This window comes from Vespula vulgaris, chromosome 23, assembly GCF_905475345.1.
Source record: "Vespula vulgaris chromosome 23, iyVesVulg1.1, whole genome shotgun sequence".
Taxonomy (NCBI): Eukaryota; Metazoa; Arthropoda; class Insecta; order Hymenoptera; family Vespidae; genus Vespula; species Vespula vulgaris.
This window is the reverse complement of record NC_066608.1, coordinates 703,040-719,118: the sequence shown is the minus strand read 5'-3', so window position 1 is coordinate 719,118 and position 16,079 is coordinate 703,040. Positions and strand designations below refer to the sequence as shown.

Sequence of the window (16,079 nt, the reverse complement as noted above, 5' to 3'; positions counted from 1 at the left end):
CTTTGATAAATTATGCAAGTCCCACTCAATTTTTTGTTATATAAAACCTATATATTATATATAGATTTTATCGATAGTCGATACAATTATCGTGTTATCATGAACTTGTGTACAGTAGATGCATATAATACGAGCTTATTTATCCTTAATTCTATTTTATAAAAATAATGTTATATCTTTAGCGAATTCTTTTATGAATTACGTAAGCTTTAATCAATTGTTTATTATATAAAATCTTATCTCATATATTTACATGATTCTGTGTCCGTGTGTGTGTGTGTATATATATATATATATCAATATGAAAATTAATTATATAGAGCTGATTATAATCTCTTTTATTTTAATCACTATTATTATACTTGTTAAATATCATTGTTGTCAAAAAATCATTCAATGATTTTGTTTCTTGAATTCCAATGTACTTCCGGTGCGCGCTAACTTCACTAGAGTCGTTTTTAGCGCTCGTGTTCTCTCTTCCGGTTTTCACGAAGGTGTCGTGTAATTGTGCAAAATGGTAAGATGTCAAATCTGTTATTTTTAATTGCATCGTTTGAATGTATTTAAAAGAGTATTAAAAATATATCACGTTATAATTTTTTACAATTTTTTTGTACATGCATTATCTCAAAATGTTGTACTTTTAAGTAAAATCGTAATGTGAGGTTATGTAGTGACGTTCCATTTTCGTTTCGAGTGCTGTGATATTTTATATTAAAAGTTTCAAAGTGAAAATTTGTTCTTTTTTTATTTAATATATTTTTTTTTCTTAATGATTGTCAGTATCGAAATATTAAAATGGTCAAATCAATAACGTGATGCGCGTTAAAAAGTTTTCGTGTAAAAAAAAATTTTTTTAGATATATTGATTATTGTCAAATTTTGTTTTCTGCTATTAGGCTAAGCGTACAAAGAAGGTTGGAATCACAGGAAAATATGGCACCAGATATGGAGCTTCTCTCAGGAAAATGGTTAAGAAAATGGAAATAACACAGCATAGTAAATACACTTGTACATTCTGTGGCAAGGTTAGTACATATATCCTTCACATATATATTGTTTGTATTTCGTTATAATATTAATCGATTTCTATTAACTGTTTTTATAGGATGCTATGAAACGCAGTGTCGTTGGAATCTGGTCATGTAAACGATGTAAAAGAACAGTGGCAGGAGGTGCATGGGTATATTCTACAACTGCTGCTGCATCGACTAGGTCGGCAGTTCGAAGATTAAGGGAAGTTAAAGAGCAGTAAATGTATATAATAAATACGTTAACATACATTTTGTACATCTATGTTTTTATTTCATCTCCCGACTCATAAATTTATATTGTCATAGATTTAACTTTACGAATATAATTGACTTATGAATTAACACCCTATACATTGAAGTTACAGGTTGTATGCTTGCATTAACATTAAAAAGATAACAAATAACAAAGTATACAATAAGTTATAAAGTGTCCAGAGCCATTCAATAATAAAAGTAAAGTCTAGTTTATTCAAAGCATCGTTATAATCCAGTTATATTTAATTACCTTCATTAAATATGACTTTACTTCAAACTTGAGACAAATAGTTTTGAAAAAGTACAACTCTATGTATACATTGCTAAGTAGTCATAGTATTCTATCTTTGAGGCACATTGGACTCAAAAATTCAGGGTATCACACCTAATTATATTTACCTATGTACAATGAACTATGTTTTAACAATATAAGTATTAATTGATCTATATAAAAGAATATACATTGCAGTTAGAATGTAAAAAATCTGTACAGTGCAGATGCATATAACAAATAATTTATTTGTTAAAAGCTGGCAAATTAGTCATATTCTATACACGTTTCACTTCACAGGTAAGTAGCACACGAGGATACGTATACCTTTTTTTAAGGCATTGTTATATAGAATTATTTATAATTTTGTGATTTTTATAAAAATTAAATTGAAAATGTATATTTCTTACAAACGTAATTAATTGTGTGTATATATACATATTTCGAAAAAAGATTTCATAGATTTATGTTGATTAGAGGATTTGTAACTTTTAAACGTTTAAAAATGAATATTGATTCACTTATTAAAACTCTGTTTTACTATTGCCAATGATTTATACTTTTATAAAGTATACGAGGCTATGTAACTTCGGTAAATGTTCTTTTTTTTTTTCATGCAATTGTTACATACAATGTAAGTACACTAGATTACTTCAAAACTTGTAAATTAAGTAGTATAATTTACAGTTTACAAGTATAGAATATATATTATGTAACTTAATGGAACATGTGTAGATTGCTTTATTGTCTTTAAACTTGCATCTTCTGACTTTCAGCATATTAGAAAAAAAAAAAATTCAAAACGGAATATGTGAGTAAATGAATAACACTCTTTAAGATATTAAAACATTGGAAGTTTGTTTCACTGGTTTTTTCTATGTAATGGACATTACTATAATTAAGCTTAACACTTGCAAATATATATATATACATGTTTTTATATATACTAAAAACATTAAAAAATACAGAAAACAAAACGATCAAAGATTTCGATTTGATCAATGTATCGTGAATGCGCAATGAAGCAATTGTGTTATTTAAGACAAAGGTATTTGTACTTCATTTTCTGTGCAAACATTAAGAAGTGTATTAAAAAATAAACTTAGGATTGCAATATATGGAATGACATGACATGGAAATACTATCACTTCGTCTTCTTTTTTGTTTTTGTTTTTTTTTTGTTTTCTTTTTACATCAGTGAACATGTTTTACTGAATCTGAATAGTTTAACTGTAAATTTTTGTTAGACTCTCTCTTTCAAATATATAAAATCAATCTAAATCCTGTACAAAAATAAACATTGCTGTTTTAAAAGTCTAATTACATGTACATATATAGGCTATAAATGATAAATTATTGTTGTACCATCACCATAATATTTTTTTTCAGATTAAATAGATAAGTGTTAATAATGTATTACTCTTTAATACTAATGTTGCGGAGTATTAAAGTTTCACTATGGTACACAACATGTTCTAAATATCATAGATGGATGTGTTGAGAATGTAAGAAAAATTGTATTACTCACGTGTTACTAACTGTAAATCTAGGAAGTACAGAGATTATTTTACACGGGCACAAAAAAGTAATTGTCTCAACTACAACGAATATTGCAATTTCTTTTGAAAATTTATATCAAAGGGAAGGGCGCCAGAATCTGAAAGACATCTATTTACTCCTATCCAATGGTGTAACATTTTTTGTTCAACTGCGATATTTGCAATAATAAACTATGTTTAAGCAGAATGTAATATCTACGAAGAATAGTTATTTATTCTATTACAGTAAAAATATGAAGTCTTTATTAATAAAATGCGGAAGACATATGTCATAAATTTAAATGAATATGTAAGATATATAACAAGATTGTAACAAACAACAGCCGGTAATCTTTCATATTTAACTAAAATCTCGTAAATGTAATCTCATCATGCTTCAGTGAAAAAGATGAGTAGAATCTTTGCTTTTATTGAAACAAAAGCATAACAACTTAATTACGAATGAAATGCAAGGAACTGTCAGAAGTATCGGTATAAAAAGATTCAGTGCTCTTCCCTAACTAATAATGGATTGTACGATACAAGTTCTCTATAATTAGTATAACCAGTAGTGTCACCATGAATTTCACTTTCATACTAACAACACTCACACAATCATAGTTGTGACACTTACAAATTTAGCATATCTTTATATATTTTTTTTTCTTCACACATATAGATTAGTATCTTTCAAACGTCTGCCATTGCACGCACCCCAAATTATCAAATATGTTTCTTTTTTTTATGTCAACAAGTATTTATTTATAACAGTGGTCTCTGATATGCTTTCTCTGTTACTGCTCGTTAAAGAGTTCATTCTCTTATTCTTTTTCTTTTTTTTTTGTATCACTCTTGCACGTTCTCACACAGTCAGAAATTTACTTCTTTTATCCTCATACATTAATCAAGGCATACCATAAGAAATGGCAGTAACTAAACACCATGGTCTTAGTAAAGTCTAATTAATATTTATCTTAAGAAATAAATGAAGTATTTAATTCGCGAGCGTTTTGTTCTTATTATGAAATTCACACGAAGCTACTTTCTTTCTCAATGTCCATTTCATTGATATATCAATTCAATGAATCGACAAAACATAATACAGCGACTATGTTTCTATCAGTCATAATACTTATCGTTCTGCCGCGATATTATCTTATGGTCAGTTCCTTGATTATAATCTATTAAATATATTAACAAATATTGTATAGAGGTTTGCACTTAAGCTCAATATATATTAGCTGGCTTGCCACTTGAATTTACTTTGCATAATCCATTTTTGTCCAACATTATGTGAATCGCACGGTGCAAGAACAGGTTGCGAGGTATCTCCTGAACGTGGTTTTGACAGACAATGGCCTGTATTTGTGTGTTCGATCATTTTTGTCTACAACATTCGTAGTTAAGTAATTGCAAAAAATTATTTACATAAAAAAAAAAAAAATGAATGTTACAAAGAATTTTATCTTTTATACCTCTTCATTGTAGGCCCATGCTTGATTACCACCCATCCCATGGCAACGAACAATTTTAACTGGACCTTGTGGGCTGGCTGCATCAAGGCACATATCATCCGACATTATTTGTTGTCGTTTCGTATAAGCAAACACCTACAATTTATGATATTTTGCCAATGTAAGTATAAGTCATAACAAATAAGTTATTTTTTATAATTCAAACATCCTAAACACACCTGATTACCACCTAGTCCATGACAATAGCTAATGCCAACAACTTCTCCCGTTCTTCTACCCATAGTATCCAAACAGGTATGCGTATCAACGTTTTTAACATCACCAAGATAATAATAATCTAGTGGCATTGGAGATTCAGGATAAATATTTTCTAAATACCACCTGAAGCTCTTACATTTAAGACGTTCTCTTAGTTTTATTCGTTCCGACACATTTCCGACGACTACGTTCCTTGCACCTGCAAAGTTTTATTTTTGATAAAGAATAACTGCATTATATTTTACTATCAAAATGTAAATATATATTAGTAGAAAATGAGATAATAAAATATGTCAGGATATGTGCTAAATAAAGAAATTGCCACGTGTGATACATTAATATTTGCCCATGAGAATGACCATAGTATATACCATGAGCATATCAAGGTACAAACAAATAATTAGATATTTGAAAGTGAAAAGAATTTCGTGATATGGCTTTTATTTATTCGTGTGGAAACTCGTACACTGTAAAAATATTATGTGCGATAGTGATAACGTGATTTTAGTAACAACGAAAATTTTATTATAGGATTTTTTAAAAAAACTCGTTTTTTATTACGTTTAAGCAATACCCTCTCGCTGCTGAAATTGAAATACTGATTAAAAATCTTGCAATTAAATAGAGTCCTAAGCTGGACATGAACGGGTATCTGATAGAAGTAAGCAATATACCAAAACCATAAAGCAATCGTGTTAGTTGCAAAAACATGCTAACCACCCAAAAGAAAAGATACATGCAAAATAAAGAAAACAGAAGTATATATAAATAATAGATATATATTGTATAAGAATTGTCTTTCTTTTTCTTTCTTTCTTTTTTTTTTTTTTTGAGACATTGGTGTTAGTGCTACCTGGATTAATGTTGTAATAGAAGTACTTCCATTGGTCCAACCAGACCTCCGCGAGGCGCGCATTGTTGTGGTTCACTACCTTGCTGGTACCACCAGGGAAGGTATATGGAGTTGACTTACGGAATACATGTCCAACGTGTGAGCATGTTGCAATTTCCAATGTCCCACCACACATCCATATCTAACCAACTCAGTTGTGTTAGTGTGTTAGCAGGTACAATAAAATTACATAATAAAAAGAAAATCAGAAGATATATTATGTATGTTATCAAATTCTCGACCTCGTTCTCTCCCGTGGATTCCTATAATATAGCTAAACAAATATCAAAGGCAAGCAATATCTTATGTTAGTTGGCTGGATGGATGAGTGGTTAAGGCTACATTTCACACATATTAGAATATCAAATAAATCAATCAAACATTATCAAAAATGGAAAGCATAATTATTTGTAACTATTGTAGTTTCCCCTATGTTCACACAACATGTCAAACAAAAAACATTTTTAACATTATACCAAGTGATTATGAAATTGCTTCATCTACTTTCTATGTTTAAGTTCATAAGCAATAAATTGACTAAAATTCTTACACCTTTGCAATGCAGCTATTTAAATGTATGATATAGATAAAAACATCACGCAACAAATGTGCAGGATGTAAAAAACCATTCCAAAGTTTTAATAATATCATACTTTAAATATTTTTTTCAATAGTATTTTAGAACACTAAAAATACAAAAAGACAAACAAAAAAGAAAAAGAAAAAAAAACAAAAACAAAAAAAAAAGAAAAACCACTAACAAAATAATGTTGCTAACAATAATTTATATCAGATACCCGTTGTACATATTATATTAATCTTATTTTCACGTGACTTTGTTTAATATCTTTTTCTTATATATATATGACATGGTTTTTCTTGTCAAAGTGAGTCATAAAACTATTTGCGATTTGAAGCATATCGTCTGCTTATTATTTCCAGCATACATGCATTAAATTTCGTAGTAGTTGTCGTTTATTAGTAAAACTTAATTGTATTATTCGAATCATATCGGATATCGATTAAGATAGAACTATGCATTTATTTATCTAACCTGGGTTCATGGCATAGTAAAAATCTCTCCACTCATCCATCCAGACTTCGGCAACCCTGGCCGCATTGTGTAGAACTATCTTGCTGACACCGCCAGGAAACGTATACGGGCTCTTGTCGCGGAATACATGTCCCACGTGTGAACATGGACTGATTTCTAACGTTCCACCACATTGCCATACCTATAAGGTACTTATGATTTAAAAATAGAAATACAAGTGAAAATTTCATACAACCGTAATGATTACCAATCGGTATTTCTCTGTTTCGGACGATGAAACTGTTAATCATAATAAGCAAATGTGTGACGAGATAAATAAGAAAATGTTAGAAAGGAGACTATAGAGAAAAGTCATTTATAGAATCATCAAGTAGAGAGACAAACGTTGAATTTTCTTATCTTGTAAACAGCCAGTGTGTTAGTAAAAAAAAAGTAAACAAAAAAAAAACATAATGCACAAGATATGTGTTAAAAAAAATATTATACTGATTATCGATTACTTTAACGTAAAGCGAGAAAACTCACTCGGAAACTCATTTCAAGATTTTCACCACCCCATATGTCCATTCCTTCGTCGTACGCACCAAGCTCATAGAAATAATCTTTATCTATGGAAAACAAACCCCCTGCCATCGTTGGTGTACGTAGAGGAGCCGTTCTATCCCCGTTTCTTCTATCCATTTCTCTTTGTGCGACTCTGTACCTTATTAATTGGAGTTTCTCCATTAGAAAATTTATATAAAAAAAATCGTATCTACGTCTAACGAGTCTAAACGATAAGATGATGGAATAACAACAATGCTATACCATCGGAAGTTCAATTTCCAATTGAAACCACCCCAAGTCATGTCACTGGCAGGTATATATTCGAACGTATCGTCACTAATTACATCGATGATGGGACATACAACGATTGTCCTGTCGTCTGCTATCCTTGAAAGCAATGGTTCCAACCATCCTTCCGTACACTCGCAATGTGCATCCAAAAACGTTATAACTTGACCTTTCACGTGTTTCGCTCCCAATAATCTAGCTCTTATAAGACCCGATCTTGTCTCCGTGCGATAGACGTACGTTGGTACGGGTAAAGTTTTAACATTTTCCTCTAAATCCTTTTTTAAATGATCTGCAATTGAAAGAGTTACACGTTAACATTATTACAAAGCTCGTGAATCTTTAGAATAGGAGACGCGTAAAGAAAAAAAGAAAAAAAAAATGTAACAGACCTCGTTCACTAGCGTCATCAACGAGAATAATCTCCCTCAATAACGATCTAGGCGATCTATTGATGACGGACCAAACGGTACGCAACAATGTGCTCCATGCCTCGTTATGAAAGACGATAACGATACTAGTATCCGGAAGATACTTGTTATACCTTTTCGTTTTACAACCTTCGAGTCTAATGTCCTTTAAAGAACGATGCAAAGATATCATGTCACTAGCCATTAGATTAAATTGATTCAATTTAAATAACTCTTGTTGTTTAGTTTCGAGTTCAGGAGCGATATGTACGGCTGCTCCCATTTCACCTGGACTACCCTTATTTTCTCTAATGACCTTCGCAGGTCTCCATAAATGTAATTCCGATTGCTTGTACTTTCTTTTATTATACAATTGTAGATCGGCAGTTTCTCTTTTCATAGATTGAGGATGTGGCTGACTTTCTTCCGTCGGAGTTTGCTTGTTCGTGTCGGAACAACCCCATCCGGATCCTCCGATACAATCCGAATAGAACATAAGTACCATCACGTCTACCAGAAACCATACCAAAGACGTTAGAAGAATCACTTGACACGTGTGAATGCGAATCTTGGAGCGAAACATTTTCCCTCGAGTCCTGACCCTCTTAATCCTGAGTGCATCACCTAATTTTCCTTATTTCTCCCTTTCGAAAAAACGAACGTTCTTTCGACCTGTTTTCTTATCCGAAGATTATTATATTTACCAATGAATCAATCAATCGATCAATTAATCAATCGGTCGGTGCAATCCAAATTGAATTTCCAAATAATTTTACATGATTCTTTCGCAGTTTTTCTCCGCTTTTCCTGAAACAAAGATGTTTACATTTTTATTCGTTATAATATTTTTCTTTTCTAGGAAATAAAGCTTTATCGGGGTTTACACGAATTAAATTTAAACTACGTTGCTTTCACGTGCCAGAAAATATATTCCCTCCGTTTCGGTTAGCAACAACGTATCTCTCTCTCTCTCTCTCTCTCTCTCTCTCTCGTAATTGTTAAAAAGCGAAAGGGAATACTGTGTGCGGGATGCGTTTCGTAGGTACGCAGGAAATTGATCCGTGCAAAGGCAAATCTCTCTCTCTCGCTCTCATTCTCTCGCTCTTTCGCTCAACTAATGAGACCGTTCACTCTCTGGGAAATTATATTGTGGTGAGGAAACGGCCGAGCAGCCGATGATATTAATTAATTAGAGAACCATTAAATAATGTATTTTCTAGCTAACAGCGAATCCAATAACGATATTCGCGAAACAGCTGCTGTTGAATATCACATGTATATACACATAAGTAGTACATATATGCAGCTGTGTGTATTATTTCTATTTTTAAAATTAAGTTCATAGGTATTTTCATTCAAGTCGTGGTTAATAATTTCAAGTCATAGTATATATGGATTATCGAATTAATACTGTGATAGAGAAAAAGAATCGGCACGTTCGATCTTTCTGTCGATATAATCCTGATTGACCTATAATATGATAACATTTATTCTTTTATTATTTCAATATTGTTCATTTTAACATTGTCAATCGTTAGATTAAAATAAGATCTACTTTACAAACCGTATTCATTTTTCGTTCTTGAGACAACGTCTGATCATTTTTATTCTGTTTGCAAGATATATTAGAACTGGTAAGATGTATGCGTTTGTTGTATATATGTGTTTCGAATAAATGCATTCAAAGAAACAATTGTTTTTTTCTTTTGTTATCTTCTCAGGTAAAAGTATGTACGAGGACACGTAGGAGATCATATAAGTCAAACAGGATCTTCATTGGCGAAGGTTATCGCGTCCCACATACGCAAAGTTCCATTGAAACTGAAAGTATATGAGAGAGCCTTTCACATATGATATATACATTATTAAAAAAAGAATATAAATATTTATACGTTCTTAAATCAATACACCGACGAGTATAAATTATATAAGTTGTGAAATAATAATAATAAAAGGAAAAAAATTTTACTTTTTTTTTTATTGCCGTTTAAAACTATTCCAAAAGTTGCTTAATGATTTTAAGATTTTATAATAGATTATTTTTTATAATAAAAGAATTCTTTTTTTCCCAAATATGTCAGATTATTAAGGCTACATTAGTAAAGCTATAAAGATCAATGTCGTGTAGATTATGTGTACAAGAAATAAAAAAAAAAAAACATGCTTTAATCGGTGTCTCGAAGTATTTTAAAGATTGTCTAATGCTTTCAAATTTTAAGGTAGATCCTTTTAGAGTTAAAAGACTCTCTTTCTCTCTCTTTAAATATGTTAATCGTTAAGTCCACATATAAATTACGTTACTAAAGCTAAGAAGATAAACATACGTATATCTATTTTTAGATCAATTTCGTGTAAATTATGAAGAAAAAGAAAATTAAGAAGTAACGCGTTTTAATCAGTCTTTCAAAGTATTTTAAAAGTTACCTAATGCTTTCAAATTTTAAGATGGATTTATTATGGGGTTAAAAAACTCTTCTCCTCTATTTAAATATATAAATAATTAAGCTGCACGAGAGTATTCCTGACGATGACGTTTCTGTCATAAAATTTATTCATGCAATAAAAGAAGTAATAATTTATGACGGGTCGATTGCTCGACCGTGGCTCGATTTTATTGAATTCTTTCTATCTTAAGCGAGATAAAATCGCATATTGGAATGACGGAACAGGGTTGAACAATTAATGAATAAGAAACGATCAAATATATTTCTTTTCAAATTAATAATCTAGAGACCGAACCCCTATGGTACCAAAGCGATTTTAAAAGTCAATTAATCTTTTTTCGAGACAACGTTTTTTCAGATTGTAAAACTATAAGCCTAACTAAAAACTTTGGAAATGCCGAAAAAAAAAATAATTTTTTTTTTAAGTTATTAAAATTGCTTAATATGTGTTAAATATTTTTATGTATCCACTTCCTTGGTTTATTTATTTTTTCTTTTTCTTTTTTTTCCTTTTCTTGTTGCGTGTTCTCTCAATGCAAAAGAAGAGGATACACATTTTCGAGTGTAATTTGTACGCGTCTGGTTCTAATGAGCTAAAACTAGGTCTACTTTCGCCAAAGCATATGCGGACACATTTCTCATTGTTCTAGCTAGCCTTCTTGTAGTTTTATCTTTTCGACATTTGACTAGTACTGTTATATTAGTACTGGAAAATTATTCCAGAATGGTGCTCTCTCGACGATACTGCGATACAATGAAGATCGCAGTATCATATGGATACCGTTATTACGCGCGCCGTTTTATACGGGTCACAAACCGGCACATACTTTTCCACATTGTTGAGAACGAATTTAGCGTGAGACACACGTTTCTGTTACCCCGATCGAACTTCATTAAAAAAAGAAACAGAAAAAAAACCAATATTGTCGAACCTTCCATAACCCGATTATTTCTTTTTTCGCGTTCGCAACAAAATTACATATATAGCGTGAAAGTTGCACTATTATTTGTACCATAAAAAAGTTTCTACAAAAAGAAATAAATAAATAAGCAGTCTCGAAAAAGGATAATTGACTTTTAAACGTTGTACAGAGGTCAACAATTTATTTTCAATTCACTTTACGTTAAACTTATCTGAACATTTAACACAATATTGCTCAATAAATCAAACGATAAATATAAAGTAAAATACGTTATAAAAAAATAAATAAATAAATAAATGAGGTTTATTGCAAGTAAAAATATTTGAAAATATGGATAATATAGAAATGGAATGAACTGTATGGAGTTTAACAGCATAACGAAACGTCATGCATGGCTAATTTTTCTTCCCATCAGCAGAGCTATAGCGCTTATGAAATATTATCTTTCATTCCGTATCTTTTTTCAGTTTCTTATTGGCCATTTTTCTTTTTCTTCCTTTTTTCTTTCTTTCATTTCATTTCTTTGTATTGTATAACAGGATTTAACCAGCTCAGCGAGATATTGCAGTTTTAACTCGAGAGGAAATTCTCTGCTTTTTCGTTTCGAAATATCTACGAATACAAAAGTTTACTACTACTTTTTCAAAAGATTTCTCGATTATTAACAAGCGAAATGCAATTCGATCCAAACCGAATACAACTCTATAACATGCAAGTGGATTTCAAAAGAATCAACGTTGCATCGCATCGAATTCGAATAAGTCGCAATCGTTGTTTTCCGAATCCTACTCTTTCGTTATAAATTATTATATGATTATATATATATATTTATATAAAATGTGTAACTTCAATATTATATAGTATCAGACAGTATTAATTCTTATTAATCTGTTGAGTACCTTCGTTACGTATTCACAATGGATCTACTTAATTCTATTTTCTTTTAATCCTATTATCTAACGCTAGAGTTTAAATATACATTAGATATAAATCGATCGATTCTTTTACTTCGATAAGAAACTAGATAATTTAATCTTCAATTTTACCTCACTTCTTATATATTTTATACGGATTACGAGGAGGCAAAAAAGTTTTTCGATAATTTAAAAAATAGATGATTTTTTTTCACGGCAATTTTAATTAATTTTGTTTCTAAATTGTAAAACTACGAGTCTGATTATAAGTCTGAAGAAAGTTTCGGAAAAAAGTAATTGATTTTTAAAACCAGCTAGAAACTTTTGGCTCGTCCTATGTACATTATATTTTTATAAATGTTTACGTTAAAACCTACGTATAAAAACTGTGAGAGATTGAATAAAACAAGAAAGAAAATAAAAAATGGATGCACCTAAAGTCGGTCATACGGCATTAGCTATGCAAGTTGCATGATGAAATTCGAAAGAAAATATGAAGATAATTTTAATGCCAGGAAACGATTATCTTCCGAGTAAATACGAATTGTTTTTGTTCCGTGAAAAAGGGAAACGAAACGATAGAGTTTCTTCGTATTTCTTTCCTTTATCTATATCTTCCATAAGTAGAAAGAAATTATTACTCGAAAGAGATAAAAGTCCCATAATCGTCCGATATGCATACGTCGAACTATGCTACCGTGTAACGTGTGAAAGAAACATTAATGACTTTATTCAACGAGACCATTGGGACTCCATACGTTTTGTTTATTATTCTCGATTATCTCGTTAATTTTATGTCTTTTTGTTTGCTCTGTAAATTTATTTATTTTTCGTCATAATTTTAATTACCTAAGGTATTTCAAGCGGTAATGTTTGCTACTCGCAATGCTATGTAAATTTGAAATTACATACATTAAACATCAATTTATATATTTTATATATATTTATATACATATATATGTATAAAGATTTGTAAAGTTTCGTTTTATATTCCCTCCGCAGAATTAATCGTTATTTTATATTAGAAATTATTTCATTGTTTCCAAGTATAAATTATCCTTTATGGCAATACTTTGTACACTAATATTAGTATAATACTACAACTTTGACATTATATCGTCTTATCACAGACAAAACAAAATTAGATTAGAAAGGATTAATGGCTTCGACTATATACCTATATACTTATACAATATATATATACTTTGTTATAATATCCATATACTTAAGATAATACAAGTTATACCATAACCTTAACGTTAGATCGTTTTTGTCTACGTATTAAAAAAAAATTTACTTATAAAAAGTTAAATGCACAAACTATATACATACATACATACATACATACATACATACATATATATATATATATATATATATATATATGGTTTTTGTTGATATAATAAAATGAACAATGAAAAGTGCAAACTGATTAAATAATCGTCGCAGTTTACACGTGTCCTCTGTAAACCAATCATTTCTACTGAAACGACTCTTTCAAGTTATTGCCAAAAAAAAGCATATCAATACGATTTATATACCATTCTCGTTGGGATCGCATGGTTTATCACACGAATTGATAATTTTCAACGCGTTTACATGATACTAATCTGATTGGAATCCGACGATCGACACTTGGGACGTGTCACGAATAACGAATCACTGTATCGAACGGTATCTCGATAACGCCATTCGCGACATACTAATTGACAAACGCGATTAAAAAAAAAAAGAATACACATATATATATAATAATAACTATAACAATAATAATGGTATTAAAAACTGATTATTCCTTTTTACGCGGGAGACGAAGCCACGAAACTCTTGAGTAAAGAAATCAGAATAAAATAAATCTTAAGTGGATCAACCGAACCTGCAAATAATTCGAGCGCATCGACCGCAAAAGAAACTATCTTTTTTCCTTTCTTGCTCTCCTTGCAAACCAGATGTACATTCATGAATGTTCTTTATTTTCACTTTATAATGATCCCCCGATTGAAAATTATTACAAAAGGATAACTCTTTTAACGATACGCGTATCGAATCGAAATCAAGGTTGCGTCCGAGGAGCTTTCGTAACCTCCCCTCTGAGAAGTCGAAGATCGCATGTGTGTACCTGAAATCTTTCTACGCCGCGTCACCGTTAAAACTTACTTACACACGTAACGCACGCTAAAAAAGAACTAACGTGAGTACACGAGACGGAAAGAAAGAGAAAGAGAGAGAAAGAGACAGAGAGAGAGAGAACGAGTATGCATACGTGTAAATACAGGAAAGTCTATACATAAATCACATGGTCTGTATTTTCTAAGAACAGACTATTTAATAAAAGAAATGAAAACTGTATGTGTATATACGTACTTGTTTTCCAAACGAGAAGAATGTCCTTGGCAGCCACGTTTTTATAGGATCAGCGTTGACCAGGCCAAGAAAGGGCGAGGAATACGAAGAAGATGTGCATACACGTTAGGATACATCTATGTAGGTATTTATCTCTTGAAAACACGCGAGAGCGTCGTTCCGTTGCGTTGACGACACGTACATACGTAGCACGCGTGTACGTGATTGTTCCTCTTTGATGATTTCGAAGAAACAAGGAACATGAAAAGACAGATCGAACGAGAGATGAATTCGCGAACGAACGAACGAACGGATCAACGTACGAACGGACGAACGAACGAACGAACGAAAAAAAGAAAGAAAGAAAGAAAGAAAGAAAGAAGGATAACCGCGAATGAGCCGCCGCCTGTTTCGTCGTAACGGATCGAAAGAACGTTCCGATTGATTCAGATTGGAGGTGGTTGAAGAAGGTGGCGGTACTCGAATCAAACGGAACGGCGGCTTACGGAAGACGCACGATTCGATGACGACAATAACGATCACGATCACCACGATCACGATCACGACTACGACGACGACGACGATACGAAATCTGAGAATTCGTGCACTCACTCGCGCGCGTCAAAATTAACGTCACGCCGATCGCAGACCACCGGCGTACAGTCTGCTTCTCTCTTGTACAGTCTCTTTCTTTCTTTCTCTCCCTCTCTCTCTCTCTCTCTCCTCTATCCCTATCTATCTCACTTCTACCGAGAAACGTGAGAATTCGATCGTCACAACCATCGCCTCCATCGTCCGTCACCGGCGAACTTCACACTGCGTTGCGCCACTACTCCTGTACTGTCCTCTGATTGGTCGCGACCTTGGCGAATCGTAGACGGTCGCGAGGATAACGCGACAACCAATTAGAAAGCTCCTTATCTAATATTATTTTTGTATACTTTCATATATTGTTGTTTTACGATTAATTTTATTTTCTTTGATCAAAAAGTGTCTTCGATTGTTGATTAATCAAACGATTATATAATTTAATTTCTATCGATGAGATTTCATGTAACCAATTGAAACGTTCGTTAACGAAGATACGTTGATGATTCAAAAATGATTGATTTTTCGTTTCTTATTTTACGATTTAATGTTTCTCAGATTAAATAAACAATACGTGCGATTGTTGTTTGGCGTAGAATAATTATATAATTCGATATTCTTTCTATGATTCTATACAGGGAAACAGAATATTGAGGAAAAGAATGTTAATCGTTCGTTTATGATATGTAGTTTTTTTTAGATTGGATCACTTTCAATTGTTACTTCAATTAAACGATGTAGAACAATATAATAATTTAATTTCGTCCAATGATCTAACGTGATGATTATTGCGTCATTTTCATCTTCCAATCACAGACTTCGATGAAATCGTGATTCGCGAATATG

At 31.5% G+C, this 16,079-nt stretch overlaps 2 protein-coding genes across 4 annotated transcripts; one reads left to right on the top strand and one right to left on the bottom strand.

The window, feature by feature from the left end:
* Positions 1-483: 483 nt before the first annotated feature.
* Positions 484-1,290, top strand: LOC127071757 (60S ribosomal protein L37a). Its single transcript, XM_051011388.1, has 3 exons — positions 484-517; positions 900-1,028; positions 1,109-1,290. Exons 1-3 carry the CDS (start codon positions 515-517, stop codon positions 1,253-1,255), a joined length of 279 nt encoding a protein of 92 aa, XP_050867345.1. The 5' UTR covers positions 484-514; the 3' UTR covers positions 1,256-1,290.
* LOC127071735 (polypeptide N-acetylgalactosaminyltransferase 5) lies at positions 1,280-15,450 on the bottom strand. 3 transcript variants are annotated; one of them, XM_051011326.1, is made up of 9 exons: positions 14,667-15,449; positions 9,586-9,842; positions 8,004-8,828; positions 7,585-7,903; positions 7,303-7,480; positions 6,778-6,958; positions 4,792-5,030; positions 4,574-4,708; positions 1,280-4,485 (listed from the first exon to the last, which is right to left on the bottom strand). In XM_051011326.1, the coding sequence occupies exons 3-9, from the start codon at positions 8,602-8,604 to the stop codon at positions 4,336-4,338; spliced, it is 1,803 nt and encodes a 600-aa protein (XP_050867283.1). In that variant the 5' UTR covers positions 8,605-8,828; positions 9,586-9,842; positions 14,667-15,449; the 3' UTR covers positions 1,280-4,335. The 3 variants fall into 3 exon arrangements, with proteins under 3 accessions (XP_050867283.1, XP_050867282.1, XP_050867281.1); XM_051011325.1 differs by lacking the exons at positions 6,778-6,958; positions 9,586-9,842 and adding an exon at positions 5,685-5,865 and having other exon boundaries at positions 14,667-15,450; XM_051011324.1 differs by lacking the exon at positions 9,586-9,842.
* Between the last annotated feature and the right edge of the window lie 629 nt (positions 15,451-16,079).

Excerpts from the sequence above, each read along its gene's own strand:
- LOC127071735 (XM_051011325.1), bottom strand. The coding sequence starts at position 8,604 with ATGTTTCGCTCCAAGATTCGCATTCACACGTGTCAAGTGATTCTTCTA. Across the intron at positions 7,481-7,584 it reads TGGAAATTGAACTTCCGATG|GTACAGAGTCGCACAAAGAG; the intron begins GTATAGCATTGT and ends CCAATTAATAAG. Across the intron at positions 5,866-7,302 it reads ATCTTGAAATGAGTTTCCGA|ATATGGATGTGTGGTGGGAC; the intron begins GTGAGTTTTCTC and ends TGAGTTGGTTAG.
- LOC127071757 (XM_051011388.1), top strand. Across the intron at positions 1,029-1,108 it reads CTTGTACATTCTGTGGCAAG|GATGCTATGAAACGCAGTGT; the intron begins GTTAGTACATAT and ends CTGTTTTTATAG.